At 38.8% G+C, this 24810-nt stretch overlaps 1 protein-coding gene across 1 annotated transcript; it reads right to left on the reverse strand.

The window, feature by feature from the left end:
- Positions 1-55: 55 nt before the first annotated feature.
- On the reverse strand, positions 56-24674 carry ANKMY2 (ankyrin repeat and MYND domain containing 2). The gene is made up of 10 exons (XM_054654981.2): positions 24449-24674; positions 21187-21251; positions 12823-12961; positions 10945-11043; positions 8713-8873; positions 7380-7594; positions 6125-6260; positions 4252-4380; positions 3707-3848; positions 56-1576 (listed from the first exon to the last, which is right to left on the reverse strand). Exons 1-10 carry the CDS (start codon positions 24657-24659, stop codon positions 1353-1355), a joined length of 1521 nt encoding a protein of 506 aa, XP_054510956.2. The 5' UTR covers positions 24660-24674; the 3' UTR covers positions 56-1352.
- Positions 24675-24810: the final 136 nt, after the last annotated feature.

The raw sequence follows: 24810 nt of genomic DNA on the forward strand, positions 1-24810 counted from the left end.
ACATGAGAATGTCACCATGTTACAGACACAGGAAACATAATTGCCACATAGCCCCTTTCTTTTAAAAAAATTCCCTTTATTCATCACAATCTACTAATCCTTGAAATTAAAACACAAGTACATTCCCTGCAAAGGTGGATTTATGTATCCTCACTCTTACAGTTTTGAGAATATTAAACAAAAACTTTAAACATATTAAATAGTAAAAAATTAAGAGTGTTTTCTCTGTTTTGAGGATGGTCCTTACTCCTCTAATTAGAAGAATACTGCTATTTTTAAAACACCACTGATTCAGCTGACAGTAAGACAGTCTCCAATTTTGCCATCCTTATGCAGCAAGTGATATTTTCAGTTGTGGCATTCCCACACATTTGATTTCATGAGACACAGAAGTAAATCTGAGTGAAAAACAAAGTTGAGGGGAGCTATTTTCTAGATCTGGTATTTAGCTGAAAGCCGAAGTGAAATCCCAGTTGTTTCAATGCACGCATGAATTTTCTCATCTAATTCACTGTGACCAGTTCAGCATGAAAAATACTTAGCATTTTTTGTTTATGAAACAATTCACAAGCAACATCCCACTGTGTTCTAAGGCATCTTTACCTGAAAAATTTAGAATGCATTATTCCTGTCAGTCAAAATATTTTGAGTCATTCTGATCTTCCCTTCATTAGACTTTGGAATATTTCTGACCAAACCAATAGTGAAATACACATTCCACCATCAGCTTGAGAGACCTGGAACAGCAGTTTCATTTACTACAATTGCCACAAAATAAACATTATTTTTGTGCTCTCACTAGTCAAAAATATTTACAGTAATGTCATGAAAAACTGAGAATTCAGATGAGCATCTTCAGAAACTTAATTGCTACTGAATTCCTTCAGATAAAGCTTCATAAAGTGCTGGAAAAAAAGCAATTTAATAATTTGCCTTCCAGTGCTTTTAACTACATGTCTATGAACTTGCAGAAAAAAAAAATTTAAATTACAATTAAAGTAAGTTTTGAGTTTGGAAAACATGAATAATCCAAATCAAATGCTGTTCATTTTTCACTATGTGGCCCATTAACCACAGAAACTCAAGAGTTTCACTAGGCTTATTGTTGGTATACATACAGATGGATCTATGCCACTAATTTTTAGCAGATAATAAATACCTATCTTGACAATTTACAACAAAACTTGGAGTATTTATGGACAAAGTAGCTAGTATTCTATCTCTTGATGAACAGAGACATTCTGTCTTTTAAAAGAAGTCTTGCATAAGCCATGCTCCAAGAACTCAGATATGGTCAGCATAAAAAATTCTTTAGTACCCTTGAGAACTCTCAGTCCCTTCCTACCCTCTTCTTACTCCTCAGAATCTTGAATTTTTTGAAGATCAATGTCATCTAAGGCAGTTTCACTCTCCAGTGGACTTTCAGGCTGCAGGCCTAGTGCCTCCATCTCTTTGGTCAATTCAGGTTCTTCTGTTCCATCAGTAGGATGATTTGGATCCACGTTTTTTGTAGGATCTGGACCGGGATCTGACTGTTGTTCACTTGTAGAACTACCCTCTACTAGTTGCATTTCATCTGAACAAAAGAGAAATCACACAATTAATAAACACTGAACTCCCTTAAAAGCAAACATTTTTATTGTTTATTGAAAAACAATAATACTAGGATACTTTGTATCAATTACAGAAGTGATTTAATTAGAAAATCTTCAATGAAAAAACCCAAAGCACTAAAGCTTTGCTTAAGTTGGTAGAAGGTTATTCTGGAACTGGCCCTATACAAAGCTCTCATTAATTTATCTTCCATTTTTGCCAGACTACTTTTTTTTTTTTATAGAGAGGAGCAAAGTAGGATACTATATTCTTTCAACTTTCAATTCAAACATGCTTTATTGACACTATTCCTATCACCAGCTTTTCAAAGAATGGCTGCAAGGCAGTTAAACATCAAGTACAAGTGGGGTTTGTTTTAAATCAAAAAGACATGGGCATGACTACATAGGAAGCATTTCTGCATAAAACAGACTGAAGAAATTAAGTGCTTAAAAACAATGAACTTTGGTTGAAATGAGTCATCCTAAAATTCATAACTTGACTGTGTGGAACAGAATAAGCTATTGCACCTTTACTCTTCAAGCAATGTTTTCTGAGAAAAAAAAAAGTGTTAAATAACTTTTTTCACCTGATTCTACTAAGTAGGGCTTGCATGTTAGGACTTCTGAAAAGAAGGAGAGGAAAGCCTAATTGGGAGAAGTAGTTATATCTTGGTTTATTGTTCTCTGTTGTGATTGATAGCCAGCCAAGAACAGTCACAGCCAGCTGGCCACAGCCCTGCCAAGGTCTTACGTGGCAGTGAGCTAAGAGCCTTCAGCACAGGCTGAAATGGGGACTTTCTTGACACTCACCCCTGTACAGCAGAAACTCTTAAAGTCGTGGGTTTGCTTGTAGTTGCAGCTGTTGCATTTGGGTTTTTTTTTTGATTATTACTTTCCTGATGTACAAGATTTGTAGGGGGTATTACTAATTTTCTGAAATAAGACTGCTGTTGATATGAAATGCTCTGATACTATACCATTCACAAGGTGACCTGAAGTTCAGATGACTTCAGTGTCTTACTAACAGTGCATAATTGGATAAGGTCTATAATGTGCTGGCTGTCTACTTGAATCAGTTAATGAAGATTAACATGTAGATAATGGAGGAGAAACATAACAAAAAATGTTAGCTTCCCTTTTTAGGCAGGAAGGGAGAAGAGCCATCCACCGAGATCCTGCCCCTCCCTCAGAAAAGGACAGCCCGTGAGGCATCACTGCTCACAGCCCATTATGTTTTGTTGTACTGGTATGCAATATATCCAGGGATTTCTAATATCCTTGCCTCCAATTTCCACAGTCATCCTGATCTCATGCAACAGCAGCTCTCATAACAGAGGAAACTGTTGAAAACTTTAATTATTACTGATTTATTACTGATTTATATCCTGCTATTCTGAGTACAGCTCAAGTGAACATTACCATTGTAAGGCAACATGATTTGTGCAGTGCACTTCTACAATCCTTAAAACAAAGGAAGGGAAATCCAGTAAGTGGTAAAAGAGAAAAAGTGATTTCATCCCCTACTTTCCTATTATTTCACTTGGAGAAACATGGGAAGGGGCAATACAGTGTTTATTAGGTTATTATGTTTTAATTACTTGTTTCTCGAAGGGAGAAAACCACCATGAGCAGTGTAAAGACTACTGCTTGCTTTCCTCACATTCAAAGCACACAACACAATTAACTTGATACTGTGATTATGAAGAGAAGTTTAATGGGAGATTTAACACCTATGTTAACCTTTGCAACTGGAAGGAGCAGGCTGCTTGCTTATTTTCCAACTTGTCTTAACACCTCCAACAAAACATAAAGTAGCATTAAAGTTCTGCACTAGCTTGATAAAAGATCTGGATTTTGAAACAGTGCAGTGTAAATCAAAAGGCTTCCATTGTAGAAATCTGTGTAACTGCATCATTAAAAGCCACATTTGGAAAGCATACAGCATTTGTAAATTTAAAGGCCAGAATCCCAACAAACTCAGCTTTGCTGTTATGTTTCATCAAAGATTTTTCTCCCAACCTCAGCTGTTACAGTTTTAAGACCTGTTAAATTGCTCTTTGTGATGCAGTTAAAATAGCATTAGTTTCAGCAAAGGAACAACAGATCCTAACCTTTCTTTTGCTTCTTTTCTTGTTTCCTTTTCTCTTTGGCAGCTTCTAGTTCTTGTTTCTCATGAATTTCCTTCAGGATTTTGCAGACCTTTTTGTGGGTAAACCAGTGTATTTTCTGGCAGTTCTGGTCACAGTACATCACCTGAAAGTTACCAGAGTTACCAATTAATTTTCATGTATGAAAAGAATTTCTTTGCATTTCTTAGTGCAGCAAGTCTATGTATAGTACTTAATGTTATTTTTAAGCAATTTTTAAGGTTATATGGAGTGGCTCTAACCTACATAAGAATCTATAAAGAGCAGTTTTTTATTAACTCTAAAATAGAGAATTTTTGCTCTTTCTTCATTCTTAAGCATACACGCTTGGAAATCCAAGTACTCCTTCGTAATTGTGAATTTCAGGCATCTTTCCCAGAAGTAGATGGTCTGAACGTCTTCAGTGCAGGCATGCATGTCATTCTTCCTAAGTCTACACACACAGTGAATAGAGAAGCATACAAAACCCTCAGCACCTCAGTGCAAGTATTTTTTTTTTTTATTCTTACCATTTTGCATACTGAGCATCTTTTGTCTGCTCCCTTTCCCCCACAGGTTGTACAGAATTCAGCATCCACAAAACCCACTTGGCCAGTAATCGCTTGTGTAAGCACAGAAAAAGCTGTGGGGTCAGAGCCCTGAAAGACAAGAGTGGAAATGAGATTAAAAGCCAGCACTGGTGCAGAGAGGGACGTGCAAGGGAAGACCAGAAACAATGAACACACACAAGTGTCGGTCTCAGTGAAGCTGCTGCAGCAGTAAAAAACATAAAACCAAATCAGAGAACTTCAACTAACATGCACAACTTAATATTTATCTTTAGATAAACTTTTGTATATGAAGTTAAGGTAAGCCCTCAGCTTCTGTAGTATTTCTTCTGTAAGTCATTAATAAACTCCACATTCTTTACATCTGTAGATCCTATGCAGCAGATTTTTGCAGCTCAGTCTCTGTGCTGGCACACAAAATAAATGTTTCATTTGTCACTGTTGTGCTCAGTGCACACAGGTGCTACAGACCAAATGGTCAGAACTTGAAATTTTCAATTATTTGCATATTACTATTTAGATGTTATTTGCAGCATCCTTCCCATGCAATGCAAGCAATAAGGTTTAGATAACCATACACTAAAACTATTCTTTTGGGCAATGATGTAAATATTTGAATAAAAAGCGCCAAGTTGTTCTGGCTCTAAGTAATTCCTTAAACTGTCAGACTACCATGGAATATGCACAATCATAACTACTATGACAACACTGAGATGCCCAGACTGAATCCAAGTAATTGTGCAATGACAAAGGTCAAAGGCTTCCACATAATAAAAATTATAGTATGTCCTCCTTTCCAGCTCTGCATAATGGACAGAAATCCAATGGAATAAATCATCATTGAAGGTATGGAAGACTGCAGCCTCCCCCAAGAAAAAAGCAACAGGAAAGAAAATGTTTACTCTAAAGCAAGTTGTAATGCATCACAATGGCTTATGTTTTCACACTGTGTTTATCTTCCTGGCTGAGGCAAACAGTAGAGATTGCACTAAGCCTCAGGACATTTTAGCAGACCTGGAGCCACTTAAGATGGAGGCTATTTTTAATTGGCTCTGAATAATCCAAACACGTCACAAGATTGTTCCAATTCCCCAGTGTTTGTGCGTACAACATCTCACTCTCAGAGACCAGAGGGAACATGCTTAAAAAAGAACAGCCACTCTTGTGTAAAATTTATTATGAAGCAATAAATAGTCCTAAAATGAAGAGTGTGCTAGCAAAGACCTAAGAGGACAACTGAGGTTAGATTTTTAACTTGTAATTTTGATTTCCTAATTTAGATATAAATTTTGCTGTACATTGCATCATCTTGGCTCTCCCTCTCTGTGATAAAAGGAACCCCACTGAATGTTTCTCCTTTTTCTACTGTCATATATTACCAACTTCTTGTGTACAATAGAACAAATGAATGCATTAGATCTAGGAAATTATTCAATCTTAAATTTAGACATTGTGAAAACAGAGTGCAAATGAAGGTTCATTTTTATCTGAATCTACCATTTCAATAAGTGAACTGGCATAGAAAAACTGAACAGACATACCAGAGGAGGAAAAGAAAGCTCAGAGACAAGATAAAATTGCATCAGTTTTCTTTAAAAGCGGAGGTGTTTAAGCATTTGTTATGGGCACATGAAAAGAATACTAGTTGAAGTACTTTAGAGCATATTCCTGCAATATGTAAAATCCAGCTCCAGAGTGTTTAGGGACATCAAACCCTTTGCTTAAGCATTGCAGGGTTGTAATATGTTGCAGAAGCTGAGGACAGAAAGATGTCTCAATCTGGATTTACTATGTAAGTTACTGAGAAAGGATTTTCTTGACAGGAAAAACTTACTATTTCAACAGGAGCAATACTTCTCACAAGCTGCTGGAGCAACGTGGCTTCACAGTAAGGAAACTTCCGGATACTTTCTCGAATTAGCTTCTCTTGATACACAGGGAAACCATCTTTATCTCTCCCTTTCAAGAGGCTAAATTTTTTAAAATGCATGTAAAATCAGAAATCACATGGTAAATATTCAAGAACAAACACATACAGCATATTATACTCTGTCCCCTTTCAGATTATAGAGAAGAATTCATAATAATTTGGCAACTTCATATGTTAAGTTCATATGTTAAAATGTAAATGGAAGTGTTTTTATTCTAATGCACAATCATTATTAAATACACAATATATAAATGCTCTGAAAGCAGGACTTACCCATTCATTCAGCCACAGAGAAAAATAATAATCTATAAGTATACTATCTATTATCTACATCTGATAAAAATATCAAAATGCTTTGTGCTGTTTAAAAATGATTGTTGTAATAATAAACACTGATAGATGAACAATACCTTAAAACACAAATTCCACTTTATTATAGTAAAATGTTATAGTCCTTACGCCTCTTTAGCTACTGTTTTTTTATATAGATCACTGATGAACTATTCAATCTCAGTATGTGAAAGCTGACTTCATAATTTATTTTCAGTCTCACAGAGGATTTCAGTAAAAATCCACAGTGGTGTATGGGGAATGTAGTGCTTCTAAAAGTCAGGTCACTTTGATATGTAAGATCAGGCAGCTGGTTTGTAACTCAGTAGATTTTGAAGATCTAAGTTATTTAAGAGGATAAGTTTCCTCCAGAGTCTGTGGGATTTGCAGTTCTCACTTCTTTAGGTGTTTTTGAAAAAAAAATCTCAACCTGCATGACTGCTGGAGAGCAAAAGGGCACAAGAAATGTTCCCAGATGGACACTGAGAAGTTCTTTTTTCAAGCCTATCACTCCCCTTTTTTTTCTATCACACATTGCTGTCTGCTGCATCATGGTGCATATGTAAATGCCAAGTTCTACCCAGTTAAAGCAGAACTGAAATTCCAGGAATGTTTACTTTCTACCCAGGAAAGGACAGTGTCACTTCAGACACAGAAAAAAGGGAGATAGTGCCACCCTGAAGTAAATGCAGCTGGGATTACTTAACAAGTTATTTGCCATAGCCTTTATCCAAAACCATTCCAATCTATTCCTTCAGTTGTCTTTTTCCTAGTATCTGTAACACCAGGGCATACATGTGCTTTGAGACCTCTCTGTAGAAATACTCACCTTTTGATAAACCCATCTAATTTATCCTCTCGCTCTTTTAAAAATGTGATACATTTCTGGAAGATGCAACTGATATAGTGCATTTTCATAGCAAGAACTTCATTCATGTCTTTCTGCTTCATGCATTTCTCACAAATGAGATCCAGAACCCTGTAACATTTCTGCATTGCTTCTACTTCGGCCAACAGAGGGTTCTCTTTCACGAGCAACACAATCTAGAAGATTGAAGAAAATGTAATCCAGTTAAGACTTGTGCATTGGTATTAAAGCTTATATAGCTCATTGTAGCTAAATTTCAGTGGAGTTTCTAATATTCTTCTACTTCTTTCTAATGCAATCTTCCCTTTCTTTTCCCAGTCATTATTTACCATTCTTATTCAACATATTGTATTCATGGTTCCCATATAAGAAAACATTTACAACTAAGACTGGTATTAAAAATGTCAAGTTTGTTTTGTTTTTTTGAATAAGAACCTGAAGAATCAAAATTACTTCTAAAGAAAGTTATAGAAACTACACACTATCCTAAAATCTCTTTCCTTTTGAACACTACAGTCTTGTATGGTTTAAGGACTTGTATGATGTAAGCAGTTTCACAGAACACATCACCTCACATAATTGTGGAGTACTTCCTGTAGCCTAGTAAAGCACTGGATAAAATAGTCTAAGAGGAAACTGTACGCTCTATTCACTCAATTAGCTGCCACTGGTGCACTACTGTCTCTGTGTATTGTAGATACCTGGCTGGAAACTGTTAACAAATGCTGGCCTTTGATTGGCAAGCCCAAGGAATTTGTTTTTGAATTTAGGTGTATTCATTTCTCTGAACTACACTGGAGGAGCAAACCATAAAAGACATTATTGTCAGCAATGTCCTGGGAAGTAAAATAAACATTCTCTTGCACATACTTTCAGAAACAGCAGCAGTGCTAGATGTTACTGTGGTGAACCAGTGATGAAGGTAAGAAGATACGTGCTGAGAAAAGCACTGAGAGAACAATGAGATTTTGTTAAGATAGGAAATTATTGTATGTTTCCACTTCAAGTGGGGCTGAGTAATAAAGGCAAAAAAGACAGCTATTTATGGTTACTGATATAAGAAGTAAGAATCTCTCCAATCAAAGGTGTTAGTTCAAGATTCTGGTGTATACAAACACTGAAATAATTTTTTAATCACATCTAAACATTGAGCCTGCTTATTCCTCATTTTCAGAAGTAGTTGAATTAGCAGATAATGCTTTTGATCTCAGCTGAACTTGCAGAAGAGCAGAAGGCTTTCTGACACAAACTGCTCCCACACCAACAAATACATACAATTTACATATTACTCCACCTTAACAGGATGCATGTTGGTAGTAGTAATAATTTTATGCAGAGGCCCAGCTAACTTTACTGGCAGTTTTGGTTCTTTGTCTAAGCCTTGTGGTTTAGTGTAGTAGTCCAGCCTTTCACGTGGAAAAAAGTTGTTGATGACAGTCACACAATCATGTTGACCTAAAGGCACACAAGAAAAAAAATCACCAGTGAAATAATAACAAGGAAAAAAAAACCAAAAACACCTAAACCCAAATGTAATATAAGCAATACAAGTGAGAATTACCCACATGCAAAGGAGCTCTGCATGATATATTTTGCACTGCAAAGAGGCAACTCTTGTCATTCTTTTGTGAGTAGCTCTAACCTTCAGTAAGTGTTATTAACTAAGTGACTCCCAGCAGGGAAAGCCCTCATGAAAATTAATTTTGAAGATCCTGTCCACTTCCTGCATTCTCTTTCCCTGGTAAGCCACAACTAGGAGAATAGTCATTTCTCCCCAAATTATACTATACTAATAGTCTCATACCGGTGCTATAATTTTTCAAGATAAGATTTTTCCACTTTGTACTTTTGAAATTAATGACATTTGCATTGAGATTAATAAGCTTTCAGACCTGCAAGCAGGTATTACTGTATTAACCTAAGGTGGGAGAAGTTATAAGAACAGAAGAGGTTTAAAGTTTACAAAAAATAAAAGGACTGTAATGAAAGTAACAGGATAAGTAAAGTTATACCCTCTTCTTGTTTTCTACATCTGACAATACAATGGATTACTTGACTAAAGGGAAAGTAAAACTTATCTTTTCTAGTTCAGGACCACATTCTTTAAATTGATTGATTTGTCTTGGCACTAATCCTATAATCAGCAAAAGACACAGCCAATCAAATTCCAACATTTAAAATCCTCCACAGTTTTAGAAGAGACAGTTCTGAGCTAATAGAGCACAGTGTAAGACAAATGACAGGGGAAGAAGTATCCTCACTTCCCACACACAGGCAGATGAATTAATGTTGATTGGACAAAGAATAAAAAAGGAACAGGAATAGATTCCAATGTTCAGACTTTTACAGAGCAGTGTATCTCAGTATGCCTGAAAATATTTATGCTACCTTGGTGATGTGATGAGATTTTAACAAGAATTCTCAAAAATTATGTTGGAGATAATATTCCCCATTCACTCCATACAGCATCACATGGGAAAGACTCTCCAAGCCCAAAGGATAATTAATAGGAATAGATTTCTCTGATACTTAAATGAATAGTTAAGGTTTGGCTGCTTGAACCTCAAGTGAGCAATGTCAGTCTTCTCTTCTTTAAAACAGCAGAATAAGATAATGGAAACTGAAACAGCACTTAATCACTATTCAAGGAAGTAAATCTAAATGGCAAGGTAGCCTTGAATTCAGAACACCAAAAGGACTTGAAAGGGAATTCTCAGGCATTCAAACACCATGAGAAGGTTGTGTTTGAAAGAAAATAGAGGTCCTCATTTTTGGGAAGCAATAGCTGTGCCATTAAAAATGACTCCACTTAACCTCATAATATTTTATCAATTCTCCCTGCTAGAGAAGAAGTGGGACATTAAGCCAGAAACCTAGTATGGTCAAGGAGGGTAAAAAAATTGAAAAGGGCTTATAAAAACAAACAAAAAAAGACCAAAAAAAAGAGAAAAAACAACAGCAAAAAAAGCCTATTGCATGTTTTGCCAGGGATTATTTCACATGCTGGAATGATAAATCTTTCTCTTATTCCAGTGAAGTCCAGGTCAGTAAGTAGTGACTGCCTCAGAAGAGGTTCCAAGACTTTCTCCCTCTCCCAGAAGCCAGGGAGAAGGGCAGGGGGTGGCATGCTGCCAGCACACAGCTGCAAAGCTCAGCTGAGCTCCTAACTCCTGGCACTACAGTTGTCCTTTCCCACAAGAGAAGCTCCAATGAGCACTTGGTGCTGCACTTTGGATCCCTCCAGTGCAACCAGCTTCCTCTTACTATTGCCAAAGCAGTGACATTACAAAAACTTACACACTTGTGTAGCACCTGTTCTCACAGGTAAGATCATCTGTGTTTTTAGGAAATCAAACATGGGAATAGGACACAAATTGACTCTTACATGATGAGATGTGGAAAATAAAGCTCAACAACGTGTCAGTTCAGAATAAGTCATTAAATAATGTTTCTCCAAGAAGAAGCATCAGACTCCAACACTTCACTTCTTTAGGAGTTTAGAAAATGATAATAATTTTCATCTTACCCACAAAAGCAGCCATCTGAGCAGCTGTCCTTCCCACAGAGTTGACAACATCAGTTTCTGCTCCAGCCTCTAACATCATCCAGGTGATTTCTTTGTTTCCTGAATTTGCAGGAAAGATATGGGGAACAAGCAAGGACAAATCAGAACTTGTAATTCTCTATGCTTCAGAAAAAGATGTACTGAATTTCTTGAAGACCAGGAACAACACTGAGGAAAATGAATGCTCTTAATGTCATTATTTTAAGCATGAATTAAGAGAAAGGCATGTGCTTATTTAGAGTTCCAGCAGGTGTAACTCTGCTCTCTGTAATGCACATTCAGCTTCCTGTGGAGCTTATAGGAGTCCTACTCATGTAGCTACACTAGAGGTTGGTCCCTCAGGACAGCAGTATAGAAGGAAATTCTACTAATCTAGTTTAACAGTTCAACTACATTTGCTATTCTAAGAAGAAAAACACATTCAGGACTATGATGTAGCAGGAACACAGTGAACAGAACAGATTGTTCCTTTCTCCACAGTGGGAACTGGGTGTTCAGACTGGGCTAAATACCAAGTAAAATGGAGCTAAAATTTGATGGGAAGATTAGATGACTTAATTGGTGCCCTTCAGAGACTAAAAAAGGACACTTGTCACCACTCCTGCTGGTTCTGCTTTCAAAGGTATTCTTACTTTATCCATTTTTGTGCAGATGCTAAGTACAGAAAAGTGAATACAAAAAGGGGATGGTGGATGAAAATGAATGTTTAAAAACAAAGTCACTGCGTCAGTAGTGCTCATGTACCTTTTGTGCTCACAAATAACAGACTCTAAAGTCAACATTTAGAAGCTTTCACACCCAGGATGACAGGCTAAAAGCTCAGCTGTGAGAAAATGGTAAAAATACAGCATTTTCTATAAAATTGCAGTCATTTAACAGCCTCTTAAGAGTTTGTCCTCATCTATCTGCTGCAGCTGTGATATTGCTCAATACCACAGAACACAGGAATTTCACAAATCTTTTTACCAAAGTTGTAGCTGAAAAACAATCAGATGACCTAGTTAAGGTTCATGCACACACATAAGCCTTTTTTTAATATAAACTCTACCTGCTAAGAACCCTGACTCCCCTAGAATCTCATTTTTGGTAAGACGTAAGTGGCCTAGTAAAGAAGATACTTAAAATAACCTAATATTCCCAAATCAAGTATTTTCTCCAAAAGGAACAATGTTTTAATGTAGTGTCTTTTTCTCACTCAAGGAAATTACTACACCAGCCATCAGGGGAAAAGAATAGCAAGAGGAAAACTTCAAACCACCACTTGAGACAGGAGAAGATATATACAGCTATAAACATGCCCATGAGAAAAATAATAATGTAAGAGGAGAGTGAAAATTATTTTGGGAAAACATGGTTTTAAAATTTACTAAATACATTTTTAAAAGCCCACACAACAGTTGGAAAAATAATGTAGGAGAAAGACAAAATTTGAAAAATACTGGATTGAGAAGTCTTATATATTACCAAAAGCTACTGGTGCAGCATCATTTTCAGTGTAACACAGTCTAAGTAAACAAAATGTATCCCACTGCACAAGAAAACTGTCCCAGGAAAGTGAATGTTGAGATCTCATACAAACAGGACAAAGTAGGTACAGGACAAGTAGACTGTATGCCTCAAGATGCTGAACAAAATAAATTTTTATATGAGTCTGAACAGAGGCTCTCCTGTTGCATTGCCCACAGGGTTTTACTGAACATGATGTAGTTGCATGTTTCATATAAATAACAGCAAACCTGAATAATAAAAGCATGTCAACACCTCTAAATTATTAACTTATGGCAAATTATACCCATTGATGTCATAAAAATCAGTGATTTGAGTCTAGTAAGAAGTTACCTGAAAGTCCAGCAAACATCAAGGCGGTGTATCCATGCTCATGCTCATTGCAGTTTACATCAGCTCCGTGTCTCAACAGCAACCTGCACATGTCCACCTTCCCTTTGTAGGCTGCATGCATCAGAGGGGTCATGCCATGCTGGCAAAAGGAAGGAGAAGCAAGTAGCATACAAAAAAGAATGTTACATCTCTTGATCTTCATACCACTGATCATTTTTACTTGGCCATACATATTCAATATAACTACCAAAGCCTCACATAGTATTTTATTTACAAAAACCCTCACAAAATCTTCATGAAAAAATATGGTTACTAACATGCAGTAGATTTCCATGTCAGTTTTCTTATGATGGTGTGCTACAGATTTGAAAACAGAGCATGGTTTAACAAATGAAAACCATTTACAGTCAATTTATCATTGTTCTTTTATGAAAGACATTAGTGTTGAAGACAGCTAATGTTTCTGCTAGTTGGAAAAGCTTGGTTTAGAAAATTTCTTAGCTTCCTATGTTACTCTTTTCTCCCCTGCTGTGGCTTATATGATAAGCAGCAAGAAAATTAGAAATAGGCTTGTTGTTTTAAACATTACAAAGATTTTCAGTCTCTGAAACCCATCTTGCTCATTTTTAGTCATGATTACTGATAGTTTTGCCATCCACCTCTCTCTCACTTCTCCACCCTTTGGGCATTGTGTCCATGATCAGCCAGAGCTCTGACAGCCCTCATAAGGACACACAGCTCTTGTCAGACTTTGACAAACCTGGCTGGTTTGATCAACTGCCCCAGTACAAAAAGGATTTGCTTCAGCATGGGAGGACTGAGGTGGGATTATAAAGGTAAAGCTGGGCAAACCAGAGGAAGTTTTCAGAACTAGGGTGAACTGTTAGTGCAGGCTCTCTCTCTTCAAGGGCAGGGAGAAGCATGCTGCTGGTTGATAAAACTGCATTGTTGTACTGCACTAAATAGTTTATTTAGTTGTTGTTTTGTACTGGCTGATTGGAAATTTGTACTGAGTATGTTATGTCACGTAGATTGTTATTTCCCCTCTCTCGTCACATGGTCTTTCCCCCATGCACCCCTCTGCTATATCCCCTGGTGGTCTGGCCCCTGGTTGCCCCTCCCCTTGCCCCTCCTCAATGGTACCCCATTGGCTGCGGTCCTCTTTCCCCACCCCCATCCCCTCGGGTATAAAAGTCCACTGCAGAAATATCACACCCTCTTTTACGTCTGGGTGGTCACCAGAGCCAAAAGTGTCTATTCCCAAGCCAATGAACAGGACACGTCCCCACGTGGAGAAGAGCGCTTCTCGTCTTTTACTTTGTTCATGTAAGACCATGTGAGCCAGAGTCCAGAGCTAGCCAGACTGGTCTCATACAACAGCCCAAGATACACGGAATTCTTACACTTCATGATACTCCATTTTCAGAATATCATATGCTTTTTCCAATATGCTGTTTGTTTTCACTTAACATCAGGACAGGATTCATGTTATCAGCCAAGACACTTCAACTGTCCAAGAACACTCTCCAACACTGCATACCAGGGAGAGTGCTTTAGTCTGTCCCTCAAGAAAATCAAAAAGGTATTCTGTTCCTTTATTTGCCAGTCAAGGCTGTGGGCTTGAATACATTCATGTACAACATTACTGCAGCTCTGTAAATGTATGGTAATGTGATACTCTGAAACAATGTAATTGTCAGTTTGAGCCTTAATGTATTTCTTGTTTCAATTTATGACTGAGTGAAACCCAAGTACGTTTAATTTACCAGTATAATTTTCAAAAAAAATCTGAAGGTGAGGGAAATTGGAAAAGTTAAAAGTATAATAATTTTAAGGTATTACAGTTTCATTACTCTCCATTCTAACTGAAAATAACAGAAAATGCTTACTTGATGCATTATATTTTATATATATACCCACAAATTTTGGTAAACTGCAATATAAACTGACATTGAAGATCCAAAATACCTAAAGAGATCCCTTCATGAATATGAAACAGACTGCTTTTGCTAGATTTCATTTGGGGGTGTCTCAAATCTTGAATAAAGACTTTCTGTCCTACTATATAATATATTTTATTATATTACATTTCATAATGTTATATCAAAAGCAACTTTACAGGCCAAACCCAGTCTGGAGTCACAGTGAGGATTTGTCTCCTTTAGCAGCAGAGAAAGGTACTGCAGTAAGGGAATATAAACACAGCACAGTTTTTGATGGGACAAAGATTTTTAAAAAACAATGACTTTTTAGTTTGGTTATATCTTGAAAGTCAGTTGTTTCAATTGAGATCTGAAGATTATACGACAAAGTAAAGAACTGGGATTGTCTTATCCTCTCCTCTCAGAAAACTGTTTTTTAAAATCCTTTGATTTAATTTTGGAAGTGTCAGGCTGTGGTGTGGATCAAAAAAACGTATCAGGCAGAAAATATGAGGATGGTTGCTATAAAATTGGATTTGAAGTCACATTAATATCAGTTTTTCACATTCACAGCAAACAAAAGAGGGTCAGGCAAGACACAAATTTATCTGGAAATGCTGGGTATCCTGTATTATGGCCCTACACTGAAACTGGATTGACTGCAAATACTTTTCTCAGCCTGAAAGACTGAGAAAAGACTGTCAAAGACAGGTCCAGCAAGTCTGTTTTCTCACAGATGACATTTGGATTGTCAATACAATGTACTTAAAAGACAAAACTTGCAGATGGTTTATTAAGCATACAGATGAAACAAATTTTTTTTCCACTATGAAACATCAGATGAAGGATCCTTTTTCTAGCTGTACCATGCAACATTCTTCTGACCAAAAAAATCAAACTTGCTCCCCAGAACAAAAGTAAATCCTTCCCAGCTTTCTTTTTTTTTGTAGGTATGTTACATGGTAACTTCTCTTCTGCAGGGCTGCAAGTATTTCCTGTATGTCTCACCATTCATGAGGAATGGAGTTTGCTGGAGAGGCATTTTTAGAGGCATTTTTAGTGCCTCTAAAAACTACCTGGCACTTCTCTTGACTGGGTTCTCCAGCTCACCAACAAGGCCTCCCTGGCACAACAGGGCTTAGCCAGCCTGGCCATTACAGACCATCCTTCCCAGTTCCTCATGCTGAAAATAGCCCAAAAGCAGACTGAGGAATGGGATTCCAAGAACTGCTGCCATGGTGGGGAAGTCAATTGACTAAAAAAACACCAAACAACAAACTATGGGGTCAGTGGAGGGTCAGACAGATGAGTACCAGAACCAGGGAGGGGTTGGAGTCCACCACCAGCACAAAGGAAGCAGAAAGCAGACAATTCTCTCTTCAGCATCCAGCTGAGGTGTGCTTGAACAGGATGAATAAAAACAAATTTATGAAGATAATAAAATGGAAAAGCAACCTTCTGCCTCCTAGGAAGTTTCCAACAAAACTCCTGCTCAACCTTTATCAACTAGAGGAATGGGGAAACACAGGACAGCTAGGGAACAGGAAGTGGGACAAACAAACAAACAATACACAGTATCTCCCACTCCAGTGACATGTGCATATTTGGCACAAAACCTCTCAATTTTGTGAACATTTAAACACTCATACTGTGTAAGAACAGACATCATGTGTGTATTGCTTTGTGGCTAACATGATGACAATTCTCCACTGAAGTAGCCACATAAGCCTGTGTTACTCAAGCAAAAAGTGCAATCCAAGCGCTCCCAACGTTCCCATGATCACTTCACCCTTCTTCTCAACCATGGAACCTTGCCAAGATGTGGCATAAAGGCTAGATGACACTGGAGCAGTCCCTCAGCAGCTACTGGGGTACACTAAGGCATTGCACATGCAAGTATCAGCTATTTAAATAGAGAGGGAAAAGTAAAAAAAAGGAAAGTGAAAGGGCTGTCATAACCCTAGCTGAGAAACTGCTGTAGACACTTGCATGCCAGCAATATTCAAGCATCCACCTCTCCCTTCTCCAGGGAGAACTGGAGAATTGGAATCATTCCTCCAATGAGGAATGTAGCCCCACATTAATACAGAAAGAGTGTCTTATTTTACCCTTCAGGTTCAGGTAACAGAAAATTATAAACAAAACACATAACTCTGGGTTTGGCTTTTACTTGAGACAGTATTTGGGACATGGCTAAAAATGATGTAAAAAGAACAGGTACTACAAGGCAGAAATACTTGTTGATGCATCTCTTCAAAAATCAACTCTCTTGTACTGAATGCTGTTAGTCTAAAAATACAACTTGACTCTTCACTGGATGAAAGCCTCTAGAAATTTCACCCTTCAAGCTTTTGAATAAGATTGCCCTTACACATCTTAAATTTTCTAAAAGCAGGATTTGGAAGGAGGTCAACAGCTACATGCACAAATAATTTTAGCTGTAGCTAAGTATGGACTAATTAGAATATGAAATACTGTTCAGTAAGTGTTGATCACAGCTATAGTTCTCCTTTACACTCATCCTGTTCAGCTGTTGGTTTCACATACATATGTAAACACATTAGATTCCTCTGATGATCTTTCAGTTCATCTGTAGTGATGAGAAGTTAAAGCCTACATTAATCAGCACCCTGAACTGAAACCAGATAATTCTTACTGGCAGTGGAATTTTCTTTGGTTTGTGTATTTTGAAGTATTATGTAAAAAACATCAAAAGACAAAACCCTTCCTCCTCAACAAAGGCCAAGGATCTGGCATTTTCTGCTAGCATAGGATTTTGACACTAGAATAGCAAGACAGATTACCTGAGGAACCCTCCATTGAACATCCTCACTATGAGTGAAGCTACTCACATCTCAGCCAGGAATAAGCAGGCTGCTACTGTAATTCCCAGGAGGTGTTTGGTTCTGTAGCATAGAGAAGTGGTCTGTTTCTAAATGATCTATTACCAAACTGAACAGCTGAATTACCAAACTAGAGGAAAAAAGTAATGCTGCTAATGCCAGATGATAGTTCTGTAAGAAGATTATGAACAACCTTACAGTTATTTTAAATAGAGAAAAATGATGTATTTTTCAGGTCAAGTCTGTTGGCTTGATCTGCAGAAAACAGAGGATATAATACTCCAATACTCCTTTGCAACCTTCACTACCAATATGACCAGAGGAAACTTCCACAGTTGCAAAGCTCATGTGCTTCCTTGAGCCTGCCTTTCTATAACAATCTGAAATATTTTAGCCACATGCTGCAGATGAAGTTCAAGTCAGCAAAGTGCTGACTTGAAGATGTCACAGTATTTACAAGCTCTGTGCTCTCAGGGGAAAGAAAAGTTCTGAACACTTTCTCCAATACTAAGTTTCCAAATTATCAACCACTCCATTAAAAATGACTAAGAAGTGTGCATTTAAGTTAAATATATTTGATTTTATTTTACATCCATTTCTACAGCCCATCTATTTGTTCCAATATTTGAGGACACCTGAACTTAAATGTCCCTGAAGTTTTAAAGTTGCCAAACTGTTAAAGACCAGTTTTGCAGAAAAGCCATTGCACTTGTTTTCATAAAGACAGTGATTAAGACACAACAAAACAATTGATTTGGTCAGAAAGGGTGCTGAGAAAAAACAGGACTGTATCTGCTGGATATCTGCAACCTTCTGGAAGATGGACATCTGGGAAACTCATTTGAGTGAAGGGATCTTACTCTGTGCTGACACTCCCAGCAGAGCTTGGCAGACAGCAGGAGGTGAAGGGTATGAGGAAGTCTTGGAACAAGGGCAGGAAAAGCAAGCAGACTTAGAAAGTAATTTTTTTTTATTTTTAAATACATGTACCAACAGCAGAAGCAATGCTGAAATACTGCATCTAGCTCATATGTACATTTTTAAAGTAAGAAGCCAAAACAACTGGAAAGGATTTGAAAAAGAGGCACTATTATAGCTCACTTGCTGCAGAAACATAACTTTAGGCAAGATACTTAAAAGGTCACTGCATCTGGAAGATGTTAAAATGTGACTTGGTCCTTGTATAAAGGTACATAGAGAAAAGACAGCTGATTGTTAGTGGTTTTTAATCTATAAGAAAGTGGATCCAAGTAATTAGAATATACAGTCAAACCAAAAACGAAAGGAACAGATTATGTGTGGGTTCTTTTTAAATTAGGAAGTGCACCATATAACAACCTGCTTCTGATGCTGTGAATTCTTCAGCCCAAAATTACTAAATTGTGATTGCATGCTTGCTGTACCACAGCTAGAAGACAGAATTACATTCAACCTGGGCTCATTCTGTGGATTCTCTCATGTAAAAAAAGTCCTCAAGGATGGAAATGAGTTCCTAACTGAATTGAGCTCCCACTTTAATACCAAAGCATTCCATCTTCAGGGCTTCCTTACTTCTTAACATTAACAAAATAAGTAACAGTAGTAATGTAAATGTGAAGTTCAAGATAAGCAACTTAGGCAATAGAGAAAAAAATAAGATCTGATGCACTGAGAGCAGTCTCCAGTTATGGCAACAACAAATAACAGACTAAGCTGATGTTTAACTGGGATTTCACACAATCTTACTTATGTATCAATATTAGAATAACACATTGGAGCAAAAATGGGTTATAAAAGAAAAATTGTAACACTAAAATAGCTGATGGATTTAGGAAACCTGAACCCTCTCCTGTTTAATGTGCATGATTACACACCATTCTTGGGAGTAAAAAAAGTCTGCAAGAAGCCCATTGCATAAAGTTTTATGGGCCTTATTTGTATTTAGTCAGATAGGAGCCTTGGGTAAATACTGTTAATACTATTTCTTCTACAACAGTATCCTGAGGCATAACTCAGATATGGTTTTTTGAATAAGCCACATCCTTTTAACACTAATCCTGGATGTTGCACTAATACTGCAGCAATGCTGCCATCATTGAGCACAACCAGCAATTACACTTAAGGAAAACCTTTTGATGTCCATACAATAAAGCACAGCACACTTACAACCAGACTTATACTGTGTCTTGGGTTCCTAAAGTTCACTGTAAAGCTTGACTAGCTTTACAGAAACTTGTTGAAATTCGTACAATAGAAACTCAGGTTTAGTATTTAACTTAAGAACAATCAGAAAATTGATCTGTTGGGAGAAAAAAAAGGCTAACAATATCCCATGAAGATACCTAGTAGAAGTGGCAATTTTTTTCCATTCAGCATTTATGAGGCCACATCTACAATATACCCTGTCCCATTTTGAGCCTTCCAGTACAATAAAGACATGGATAAACTGCAACAATATCAATGGAATACCACCACTACACGGTAGGAACCTGAGCACTTGTGCAGTGAGGAGAGGCTGCAGGAGCTGGGCTTGCACAGCCTGGAGAAGAAATGGCTTTTGTGGGACCCAACAGCAGCCTGCCAGAGTTTGTCTTCTCAATGATCTCCCTACCAGGGAGATCACTGAGAATACAAACTCTTCAGTTATGGTGGTAGGAGGGCAAGAGACACCGAGCCTGAGCTGAGGTTCAGACATAAGTGAAACACTTTTTCATCAAAATCACAGTAAGAGAGTAGAACAAGTTGCCCAGAAATATTTTACAGTCTCCATCCTTAGAGATCTACAAGGCCAGACATGTCAAAAGTCAGAGCAATCTCATCTGACCCTGGAGCTGAAGCTGCTTTGAGTCAGAGGCTGAACCAGACACATTCCCAGAATTTCCCAGTGATACCTATGAAATTACAAAGCTGTGAAAACAACCACAGATTAACATTTAAATTGATAAATTACACATAGATTTAACATGCATGATGGGGAATTAGTTTTGCTTGCATGTTACATTTCATATTAATGTTGCATGCATTAAAAAAACATTGTAGAAAGAAAAATAAGAGGAAACATGAACATCACATAAGGTTCCTTACTCCACAAACTTATTTCCACCTTCAGGTAGCAGTTCAGGATTTAATCTTCTACACGTTTACCACACCCACTTGTATAAAAGGCTGTGGCTCCATTTCTGATCGAGCTACTCACCCTCCAAGTATGCCCACGAGACCCAAGCATGGGATGGGGACTGGACAGGGGCTGTGTCTGCCACAGAGGGACAAAGCAGAGGGACTTCACTGCTTGTGAAGGTGACAAGAAGTCAGGGAGCACCCCCACGTGTTTTGCTGCAGCATTTATCTTACCTTACAGACAAAGCTCCGGCTGGAACTTGAGACAAAATACAGTGTAGTACTTTAAGTAACATTAATCTTTAAGCTTTCTTTAAAAAACAGTAAGAACTCTTCAAAGGTTCATTTACTCAGCTGCATGCTGGAAATATCTTGAGAGTAACTCTGATTTTCAGGGCCATAGCAACTGCTGTTAGAAAAATGTTATTTAACAACAGGAAGGCCTTCACACCTAGCACTTTCCTTATTAAACTCAGCATAATGATTGCACAGTTTTGCAGTACCTCATCCAGGCAATTGACACGGACATTCTTGCTCCCCAGTAACCTTCCAGCCTCCTCAGTGTTTCCTTTAAATAAAAAGACACAAAGAGAAAAGGGGGTGAGAAATAGAATAAACTGAGAATCTGGAGGAAAATGCTCATTTCCATTTCTCATTAGAATCAAAATCTTTGTATGTTACCTGCTTAGGATGTAGATTAACCACCAGTAAATTAATTGCACTTAGTGAAGAAGCTTAGGAATGAACATGTTATGTTCTAGAAGCTAAAAGCCAAGAACTCACAACATCAAAGAGCAGTTGGAAAGCACGAACTACAAGTAAATATCCATTTTTTGTGAAGTAATTGACCTACACACACAAAAATTAGACACTCGCATAAACAGCACATGAACAGCTCCAAATGAGTATCATGATACTGAGCATTTTATAAACATTTTGTGCTTTCATCTCTTCTGGAGCCTCTTTTGTCTAAAAGAGCTGTCTACATTCTCAAAAAAAGAAATTACCTCACTTTCAAGACTTTTTGGTTTGAATGAAACATGCTTCATCATTTACTCACATCATTTTTCCTGTTTCAATTTGAAATTTGCAATGTATCACATTCACAGAAGTGGAATGAATTTGCTTTTGTTATTAGAGAATAGAGATAGAAAGGACAAGGACCCAGCTAGCTTGATCACTGACATTTCTAAAAATTGCCAAACACATAAGTAGACTGAAGTCTGAAAAAAACGCGCCAGGAAAAACAGGCTACACCTGTTTTTCAATTCTACTGTCCTACTATTTTTTAATTCATTACCAAAATCCTTTTGGCTAAGCCACAGGTCTAAGAACATGATTTAAAGCCAACAGGAGGACTATTCAGATATTGCCAACATAGCTTCTCCAGGCACAAAGAAACAAAAGAACATTCCAAGAGTCTGAGTTTAGAGAATATTATTGCAAATTAACAGAAACTTCTAATTACTGATTCAATCATCAGCAATGCTCTTTCAGCAGCAAGGTGCTTAATAAAAATAAGGACTGCATCACTTATTTGAATTATTTTCATGTTTATCTTCACTCTTTCAGAAGTCATCCAGCAATGTTTCAGCAAAACAGCTCTTGCAACTTCAGTTTTGGCTAAAAATCCCATTGAAATACTAGAAATAATTTATTTGCATAAGGCTTTTTGATGTGGTTTAACTACACTACATGGGCTTTTATCATTTTTCTTTTAATTCATTAATTTCAGGAAAAAAGGACAATCACCTGAGTCATCTCACACACTCTAATAAAGACTCCTGACTGACAGTCATGGAACCATGAACTAACTTACTCCCCCAGACATACATATATTCTAAACGTGTTAGAAGCTTCTTACAAAGTGGATCAGTTTTCAGAAGAATATCCCAGCTAAAGAACAAACATCAGTAAGAGAAAGTCTTCAAGGGGTGATCTTCAAGTAAATTTTAATACAAGAAAAGCAAAGTTGCATTTACAAACTCAGAGTTCTGTATGACAAAACATTGAAGGATTTTCAAACAAGACACTAAAAAGATGGAAGTCAGACTTCTAGAATTGGCCAGAGGTAAAAGTTGGAGCCAGGCTCCTCATAGTGGTGGCATGGTATGAAGCCAAGAGGTAACAGGCAGAAGCTGAAATGAAAGGAAGCTTCAGACTGGAGACAAGGAAAAACACTTTCACTATGAACCCAGTAAGGCAAAGAGATTGCCCAGAGACACTGTGCAGCCTTCTTTCCTGGAAGTTTTCAAGGCCTGGTGGGATAACGGCCTGAGTGATCACATTTGACCTCACAGCTGATGTGTTTTGAGCAGGAGGTTGGCCTAGAGACCTCCTAAGGCCTCTTCCAACCTGAATTATCCCATCACCCCAATCAGAAGCATCAGGTAAGTTAGACACAGGTTTCTGCAAGACCAAGGTCTGAAACTCATATTAAAGTGAGTCAATCAAACTGGTTCTGGCCCACAATGAATTCACTGCTGACTGTCCTACGCTTGTTGTTGTGAATTTTTTAGTACAACTCAGAGTGAAGCACCAAAACTGCAGTAAAACTTTCTTGGGTTCAAATTGCCTGGAAACTACACATAGAAATGCACAGAACACAAGGTGTTTGTAGTTTGCCTCTAACTAATGAACGTTGCTCATGATTTTCAAAATACCAGTTGGAGGGTAACTATTTGGTTGGGGGTTAGGAAATTCACATTGCTGGACCAGGAAACCCAAATGACAGAAAGTTCCCTGGCAACAAGCATGTGTGATGAAACCATGACACTCACATGGAATGCAAAGCGACACAATGGTCAGGTTAGAAGGGACCACAGTAGACTGGTATCTGGTCCAACCTCCCTGCTCAGGCAGGCCCAGAGCACATGGCACAGAATTGCATCCGAACAGTTCTTGAGTATCTCCAGTGAGGGAGACTACACAACTTGCCTGGTTAATCTGTTCCAGTGTGTGGTCAACTACACAGTAAAGAAATCCCTCCTCTTATGCAAGTGGAATTTTCTGTGCATCAGTTTCTGCCCCTTGCCTCATGTCCTGTTGCTTGGCACCACCAAGAAGCACCAGGCTCTATCATCTTGACACCCTTCCTTCAGAGAGATATTGATGCCCTCTCCTCTCTAAGAGGACAATATAAGATACTAAAAGGAATAGTAAAATAGAACATTATAAGGGATAAGAGGTGCACCCCAAACAAGCTCAAGTGCTGGCAACGTGAGAATAACGGGTCTGCAAAGACGCCCTGGTCTGACGACAGCACATGGGAAAAACCTTACAGCACGCTAGAAGACTGCATTACCCCCAAGGAAACTTTTTTTTTTTTTTTTGGCAGTGGACATTAACACCAATAATTAGGCAAATATAAACAGACATTGCCGATAAGATGCAAGCTTTCTTGGCAGAGTTAGACCCGCCCAGCGGAGCTTCCCCAGCCCCGCAGCGCGCCGCCCGCCGCACTGCCCGGGTGTCGCGGGCCTGCCCGAGAGGGGAGCGCCGCTCTGCCCGGGAACAGCCGCTCTCCCTCCCCGCCCGGGAGAAGGGTGACGGCCCGAAGGCGGGGCGGGAAGGCAGCGGCCCTCAGCGCCGTGACCCGAGGAGCGCGGCCGGGGGCGAGGGGAGCCCGCGGCGAGCGGCCGCTAACGGCGCCTCACCCGCCGCCCCCAACGTGCGGGGACACGAAACCCCTCCCGGGGCACGGCCAGCGGGGCCCGTGGGAGCTGCGGCCCGGGGCCGCGAGCGGCGTGGGCCGGGAGGGCTCACCTGTGGCGATTACTGCCAGCAAGTCCTTCTCCTCCGCGCTCAGGTCGCCTTTCCTGGGGGGAGCCATCGCGACCCCCGCGCAGGGTAAGGCGGGATCAGCCCGGGACGGCGCCCGAAGCGCCCCCGCCCGCGGCACCGCCCCCACCCCGCTCCTCACGGGGCCTTCCGCCCGCAGCCCCGCCCTGCCGGGGCCGACTGCGGGGCGAACCATTCCTGCCCAGGGATGGGGGGCACTGCGTGCCAGCCTCTCGTCCTCCGCCAGCTTCCCACGCGGTGCTGCCGGAGAGAAGAAGCCTGTCCGCTTTTACCCCTTGTTTTCAAGTTGAGAAAAGCGTTATGCTTTTCTTTTTGCTCCCCTTTTT

Source organism: Agelaius phoeniceus, chromosome 1, assembly GCF_051311805.1.
Source record: "Agelaius phoeniceus isolate bAgePho1 chromosome 1, bAgePho1.hap1, whole genome shotgun sequence".
NCBI classification, from domain to species: Eukaryota; Metazoa; Chordata; class Aves; order Passeriformes; family Icteridae; genus Agelaius; species Agelaius phoeniceus.